Consider the following 7871-nt stretch of genomic DNA (forward strand, 5'->3'; position numbering starts at 1 on the left):
GTGTCTGGGAGGCGGAGGACAGGGCCTCTCGGTGAAAAATCAGCAAATAGTTTCCTGACAACTGCAGTCTCACCATTCTTTCAGTGCTCTAATTGTCTGGATAAATCATGTGCTTGTTTTGGGAGACCTCCTATTCTTTAGCAGCTGAGCCTTGCTTCAAGCCCGTCAGAGCCACAGTACCTTAAAAGAAAACGTCATTTCTATAGGCCAGCTGATAACTAAATCAGCCAGGTGAATCTGATCTGAAGCATGAATGCGAACCAGGGGTGAACTGACTGTGGGAGATCTCCAGCTGTGAGTGCACAGGGGTGTGTGCTTGTGGGATTCTCCTCTTTTAGTGTTTGTTTTCTGGGAGGTGGGGGGGCAGCAGGGAGTCAGAAACTGCTGTTTTTTAGATCGGGGTCTTTTGGGGAAAGTGCAAGGTCTACACCCCGACAAAAAGGATCAGTGCCATAATAATGATAAAGAACTGAGCATTTTATTAGGATACAAGCCCTGACAACAACGGCATGCGCTGGAAAAGTAATATCTCGAGACATCGAGTCGGGTTCTTGAGGGTTTCCGAGCTGGATTCACGATTTTGTTACACAAGCAGTGGAACTGTCACCTGAGGGGGGGGGGGGGCAGGACATTTGAGTGGGAGCAACAGGAAGTCTAGAAGCGGTTCAGGGTTAGTGTGAACTCTGACCTCTCGGGCATCATCCCGCCTCGCTCCTTATCCACGTAGCGGGAAGGAGAACCGGTACCTGGGGCCCTCCAAGATCCTCCTGTTGGCGTGAGCAAGAGAGAAAAAGGGGTCAGAACTTGATTACAGTTCCACACTGTAACGCCTCTGCCGCTGTCCAGATCATCATCCAGACATCAGATACGGCCTGATGATGGAATAATAAGCGAGCCTGAAGGCCCCCTGTGGCTTGCGCAGTACTGGTACGTGAATCAGAGTGGTTGAGCTCTCCAGCTGGTCATGCTGTGGGCTGCGGTCATAACCTGACTGTGACCAGGACTCCTTGAGTGGGGGCACACAAGTGGCTGAGCATGACCAGGGTTCGGTGGGGTCAAGACAGACCGGGAATCCTGGTGTTGCTGTGCAAAACTCCTTTGGTGGCTGCATCTGTCCCCGATTGGATACAATTCCACTAGGGGGCGCTGTCGGAGACCAGAGAATAAAAAGATGGGTGGCCCAATGGTTTCAGGAGGGGGTTTTTCAGAAAAAAGATATGTTCTGATTGAAGGTGAATGGCAGGGACACCAGAGGCTACTGTCACCTATGACAGATTAAAGGTGACAGACATTAAAGGAAACAGATATGCACTTTCATGGAGTTTAGCACTGCTTGTGAAAGACAGCAGGTTTATCATGAGAGTCTGTGACAGTTCATTGATCTTCACCTCTGGTCCCAGAGATCCACAGGGTTTTCTGTGGGGAGGGGTGTGTCTTTAAAATTTGTGCTGGAAGTTCTTGGGGAGCAGAGGCAGTAGTAGTAGTAGTGCTGAATCTCTGGGACTAGAAGTGAGGATCATGGCTTTACATAAACATCCTTTACAATCTAGACACATTTCTACATTCATTTTTTTATACCATGCAGTGAACCTGCAGTTCACATTTCCTGATGGATTCCTCATTAATAAGAACTCACCTGTCCCCGCCCTTCTGGGGGAGTGGCCTGTCCATGGACACGCCCAGCCGTGGGAGGTCCCTCTTCTCCAGGCTGTCGGAGCTGAGCCCCGCCTCTGGCACACCCTCCAATAATCTGTCTCCTCCAGCCTGTCCATCAAAAGAGTCCAGGGCTCTCAGTAGGCCAAGGAGCTGCAGGGGAGGGGCAAATGCAATCATTTCAAAAGTAGAGTGGAGTAAATATCCATGAGAGGGCAAATTTTCCCAATTGGCTTCCCCAATTAGCCTACAAGTATTTTGGGCGACGGAGGGGGGGTGGGGGGGGAGATTGTAGGAGGAAACTGGTGCACCCGGAGAAAACCCGCACTAACAGAGGCAGAACATACAAACTCCACACAGATAGCAATCCAGGTCCAGCATTGAACCCAGGGCCCCAGCACTGCCAGGCAGCAAAGCTAACCACTGCATAATCGAACATATTCAATATCAATACACCCGATTCTACTCCTCATGGACGAGGACGATATTCTAATCGCATTAGTTTACTGTAATGTAATACTGCAAATAAACACAGCACTCGATGAAGCTATCGTGCGAAGGGCTGCTGGCGGTGTAGTGATCTTCGGCCCTCCCCACCCCAGCAATGCGTTTTTTGTCGTCCATCTTTGAGATGACTCCCCAACGAAACCTCTGCAGCACGCGCTCGGCACCTGGCTGTTTGTGGTTGCTCGTGACCTCATGAGCTGGTCCTCTATTTCAGCCACAGGAAGCCAGGGGCAACTGGGCTGGCCAGCGACTCAGCAAGGGGGCATTGTATTGGGGTGGTAAGAAGAAAAACATTGAATTGCATTACATAGCAGAGCTTGACCCTGGTGTGAGTGTGCGTGTCCGTGTCTGTGTGTGACCTGCGATGGACCGGGTCCAGTGAGTATCCTGCCTGGCGACCACCGCTCGCCGGGACGGGCCTCGGATCCCTGCGATCCTGTATCGGATTAACCCGTTAGGAAGTGGACGGCCGAAGGGAAGAATGGATAGATCCAATTCGGGTTTTACACTCCACTTCTGTGCAGGGGTATAAAAACAGCCCGGAAGCTTTTGTTTCGGTTGAAGGAGTGTAAAAGTGGACGCAGGGGACGGAGCCTCGCGCACAGTGGTGTGCTACTCACGCTGCTGGTGTAGACTGGACTGCGGCACTGACAATGGTGCGCTCCCAACAGGAACGACGGACAGACGTCAGACGTGCTTAAAACAACTCTTCTAGCCTAGATTATGCTGAAAAGTGCGATTGACCTGTGAAAGACCTTCTCTTAGTCCCTTGGCCTGCCCTGTGGCAGTGTACTCAAAGTGCTGAGGGGAGGTCTCTGGACTGGTACTGAAATCCCTATTACTGAACCACGCTGGCCTCTGTTCATGCGACACGCAATAGAAGTCCTACCTCGTGTGGTTACCTTTTACCACTGGTGGCTCCAGTTTCTCCTCCTCATGAGTTTCAGCCCAAACAAGCAGCAAACCGCCAACACAGCGTGGCAGTTTTGAAGTAGTTAATGCTAGGGAGCTTGAAAACGAGCTTTCCTGAGCCGGTTTCCTGCCCGAACCGGTACTCTTTGACCTACCTCACTGAGAGTTTCCGACTGCAGTGGCTCGGCATGGCTCTGCCACACTGCCAACACAACCAGCCCCAGGGAGAACAGCAGCTTGCGTCTCATTTCTGGTCAGAGCGAGTGATCCCTCCACGCACACGGTGTTCACTGGAACAGGGAGAGGCAGCATCACAGTCTGCCAGCCGAATGCTCAGGGCTCCACCTTCACATTGCAGAGGCAAACTAAACTGACTAATTCACACCACCTTCCCTGCCAACTGATTATTCCTCTGACAGCCCCCCCCGAATTCAATCCTAAATTCTTAACCGACTTCATTAATTTCACAAAGGGAGCTGCACCAGCGTGTGTAATAATAATAATAATAATAATAATAATAATAATAATAATAATAATAATAATAATAATAATAATAATAATAATAAACCTTATTTTATATAGCACCTTTAAAGGTGGCTTCTCAAAGCGCTTTACAGGATGACAACAGCAATAAATAAGAAGAATACAACAATAAATAAGAAGAATACACAAGATAAAACACAATTAGAATATATAGAGGAGACCGTGGAAGGTGGTACTAAGAAGAGCAGAGGGGTGAAGAATGGAACCAGTTCAGTAAAGGCTTTTCTGAAGCATAGGGTTTTGAGTCTGGATTTGAAGGAGTTTAGAGAAGGTGACTCTCTGACATCCTTGGGCAAAGAGTTCCAGAGCTTGGGGGCATAGCAGGAGAAGGCCCTGTCGCCCATACAATGTAGATGGGCTTGGGGGACAGTAAGGAGGGCAGAATTTGAAGAGCAGAGGTTGCAAGGTGGGGAGTAGGGCGATAAAAGTTCAGACTTACTGGACGGAATTTGACCAGAAGTCAGTGCAGGCTGCAAAGGAACAGGTAAAGGTTTATTCCATACCGAAAGGAAAAGAAAAGAAACACAGCGTTCTGTTTGACACACCTGACACACTTGAAGAAGGCTCCACAGGCGAAACATGCCTCTTTTCTTTTCCTTTCAGTAAGGAATGAACCTGTACCTCTCCCTTAATTAATTTTACAGCTCCTCGCGGAGCTTAATTGTACTGCTCTGAGTCTCACAGTAATCCGGGAGAAAGAGGACTGTGCATGCGTTCAAACCAGAAGCCGCACTGAACCTGCAGCACTGTTAGCTTTGGCTGGAGGACCAATGGCTCTCTCCTTGACAATGTTGCACGCTGACCGGCACCTAGCAAGTCACAGGTGGTGCTGTTGCACAGTAAGCAGGCGAAACACTGTGCACCCATTGGAGGGAATCCCGATAACGGTCAACTAACCAGACCACACACGGAGCAGGAGCCACTGAGAAGCTCATTCTGTATTTTGAGCAGAAGACCTATCCACTTTCCTAAACTTAAGATGTGTAGTTCCCACTGCAGGGACCAGCAACGTGCATTTTGGGCCAATACAATACTATGCGGTAGTCTAGATCAGTCCCTGTTATTAATGCCAGATGCCAATCTTGATACTTAGAAAACAAACATGCACATTCCAAGTACATCCAAGTCAATACTTTGATTTTTGCACTTAAAACAAAGCCCCTTCTCTCCTGTGCAATCGTGTTTATTGTCATAGTTTAGTGTTTTGTTTTTGGCTTAGGAGAGGCACATGAATTGTGAATGATGGAGAGAAAAACCTACTCAATCACCCACATCTGAAAAGAAATTACTGTAGAAGTCCCAATGCTACTGAAAGTCTAGTGATGTCAGGATGACCACAGGACTCCTTGGAGCACTTCGAGTTTCTATAAACTCTGTCCTCAAAACTCTGTTAACTTCAAAGCAGGACATCTTTGCTAAGTCAGACACGACTGCTTGATTACACAGCAGACAAATACTGGAATAATGAAAAATAGTCCTGTGATACATTTGTATTGTAGACAGTCATGGCTAATATGTTGGTACTGCTTGCAGCCCTTATTATGATAAAGCAACTGTTTTTAGCGATGTCAATAATCCTCTATAAATCTGAATTTGCAATGGCTCTTCGGATGACCGATGGCGAGCCATCGGAGGTGATGACGGAGACGGAGCCACCTTAGAGCATGCACTGATCAAGACACCCGAAACGTCCTTGGACATCACCTCTAGCAGCCCCTTGATGCACCTCAGGAGACCGGCTGGAGATGTGCCACTTCCACTGCCTGGAGCGGAACAGTGTGGCCACCCCTTCGTCCACGAGCGCAATACGAATGCTGTGAAAGATCACCTTTGCCGATTCTAACAAGCCCTGATCAGAAAGGCGTGTCTCTTACCTCCTTCGCGGGGTGAGAGCTGGAGAGTCCTGCGTGGGACCGGGAGCCCTGGGCGCTATATAAACTCCCGTCATCCTCACCGGCCAATCGCATCTGCCGCTGCTCCCCTTAGCCAGCCGGAGCGCCGAGTCCCTCCGGGACGATTCCTCTGTTCCAACCCATCAACCCGCTGGCAGGTCATTATTCGGTCTCTTTTGTGTGGGTCCCGATCGTAAAACGACTCCCCCTCGATCCGCTTCCGAGAACGAAGGGCAATAACGTCAACGAAGCCAGAGCGGGCCCCTGGGATCGCCCCCCCCCCCCCCCCCCAGTCTGGGGGTCCGAGCAGAAACCCATCACGCGCACAGGGGGTGGGTGGGGAGTGGGGCCAGCCGGGGGGGCTGTTCGGCGTTCAACGCCATCCTCCGTGGCAGGGAATTGCTCAGCTCCCCCACCACCTACCACCCACCACCCTGCTCTCTGCAGGGAGACGCAGAATTTGACGTTCTTCTCAAAACCTTCTCAAACCGCCCTGTTCGGCAGCTGAAAACTTCACTTGGCTTAATAAAGCTGCCTGAGAGGTCTAGCTCTCTCATGAGCTAGAAAGGGGTCTCTGTATTTAAGATTGCCTGTACAAAAAGACTTACCTAAAAATAACGGTCACTTATTTTTGAGAACAAAGCGATGGATTTAGAAATGCCCTAGAGAGGAACAATATGATTTTCTGCCTTCTTTCAGATTTTTGTTTTCCTATTTTTTTCCTGATTAATTCATTAAAAGCATGCTACCTTGCTGTCCACGTCATTAAACCCGCCATTCCCCAAACAGCTTTATTTCCCGGGTTCCTGAAAAAACAGCATCTCAGGCTGAGTTTCCAACGGCGGGCCGAGGCCACTAAACTCATGGATGAGCAGGAGTGACGCCAGGCAGCTCTCTCATCAGCTCCACTGTTTTGATGACCTGCTTTTAAAACAGCAAATCAATAAACGATCTCCAGGTTTTGCTGTGCTTCTTTCTTTTTATTTTGCACAAAGCAATATCGTAATTTCAAGGCTCATGAAGTCGGGGGATATTAGCCTAGAGAGAGCTGCACAACATGAGCAAGGCTTCAGCGCCAAACCACGCTGAGGGGACTTTTTGGAGAGTTGTTGTTACTGTCAGGGCCTCTGGTCCAGCCTAGTCCCCAGTTAAACCCGAACTAACACACCCATCCATCCAATCTAGGGTCGCTGGGGAGCAAAAGTCTATCCCAGCAAGCAACTGGCACAAGGAAGGGTACGCCCTGGATGGGACACAAGTCCATCGGGGGGCACACACAGCCACAGACATACACTCGCACCAGGGCCGGTTTTCCCCAGAAAACTGGCATTTGTGGCTGCTCTGCGTTTTCTCTTCCATCACTTAATCTGAACTCTTTTCCAGTGTACCTGCCCAATGTGGGACCACTATTCTTTTTTTAAACTCAGTTTTAGGTCTTTGGAACCAGCAGACACTAATATCCAACATGCACATTCACGTTTTGACATGGGGCACAAGCAGGGTCTTTACAGTGCTTTTCAGGAGACTGCATGCCCATGGGAGAAGCGACATTGTGGTTAATTGCCTTAACCAGAAAGCAGATTATTATGTTTCTTTTCCAAAAACAACAGCGGAGCTCATAGTTATATCTAACAATGGCTCGTTACAACCATAATCTAGTGTACTCAAAACACTCAAAGCAGACAGCAAAGTCATTTGTTCATAAGCACAGGTTTTATCCCAGTCTTCTCTGTCTCTTTTAGCTTGTCCTTTCTTTTCAGTTCAAGCCTAAAGTATAATGCCTTTAAAAATGCTTTAGAAAAGGAAAAACGGATCAGTACCCAGTAAACAGTAAACAGAATTACAAAACACGCTCTGATCTCATTTGGGTAAGATGATGAACTGCCAAAGTTCCTGATTGACTCTCGTATCCTCCCAAAAATCATTTGATGCACACTTTACAGTTACAATTATTTAAAAAAATATACTTTCAAGCGGTGATAAAACCAAAAACCAAAACCTGTACTGCTAAAAGAGACTTAACAGACAACGATAAAACAAGAAAACTAGCAATCCAACCACAAGATAAATATTCCATTCCAACAACATCGCAAAATTGAAAAGCACCGTTTGCAACAAACAGACACATTTGAAAATAGCCGACTAACACTTCTGTACTCAATACCTGTAGGGACATTACCCTGTCAGTAATTTACCGAGTACGTTTAGGTTGTAGCAGAAGTAAACGTGTTATACTTAATATTAATAATGATATAATTTAGATATGAGCGCATTTCGTGAATCATGAACCGTTAGTGTTTGCCAGTCATTGTTTGAATTCTTATCGGTTTTTGTTTTTTTTTCCCCTATTTTAGTTTTTGTTAT

At 47.8% G+C, this 7871-nt stretch overlaps 1 protein-coding gene across 1 annotated transcript; it reads right to left on the reverse strand.

Annotated features, from left to right (window-relative positions):
- Window positions 1-459: 459 nt before the first annotated feature.
- On the reverse strand, window positions 460-7213 carry LOC148641987 (uncharacterized). Its single transcript, XM_088617602.1, has 4 exons — window positions 5490-7213; window positions 3228-3362; window positions 1637-1806; window positions 460-767 (listed from the first exon to the last, which is right to left on the reverse strand). The coding sequence occupies exons 2-4, from the start codon at window positions 3318-3320 to the stop codon at window positions 716-718; spliced, it is 315 nt and encodes a 104-aa protein (XP_088473728.1). The 5' UTR covers window positions 3321-3362; window positions 5490-7213; the 3' UTR covers window positions 460-715.
- Between the last annotated feature and the right edge of the window lie 658 nt (window positions 7214-7871).

The sequence above is a fragment of the Lepisosteus platostomus genome, chromosome 23, assembly GCF_059453375.1.
Source record: "Lepisosteus platostomus isolate fLepPlt1 chromosome 23, fLepPlt1.hap1, whole genome shotgun sequence".
In the NCBI taxonomy this organism is placed as follows: Eukaryota; Metazoa; Chordata; class Actinopteri; order Semionotiformes; family Lepisosteidae; genus Lepisosteus; species Lepisosteus platostomus.

What these genes read in the sequence shown, in the direction of transcription:
- LOC148641987 (XM_088617602.1), bottom strand. Translation starts at nt 3,320, where the DNA reads ATGAGACGCAAGCTGCTGTTCTCCCTGGGGCTGGTTGTGTTGGCAGTG. An exon ending in AGTCGGAAACTCTCAGTGAG is followed by an intron (nt 1,807 to 3,227) that starts GTAGGTCAAAGA and finishes CCTCCCCTGCAG; the next exon opens with CTCCTTGGCCTACTGAGAGC. An exon ending in CCCCAGAAGGGCGGGGACAG is followed by an intron (nt 768 to 1,636) that starts GTGAGTTCTTAT and finishes TCACGCCAACAG; the next exon opens with GAGGATCTTGGAGGGCCCCA.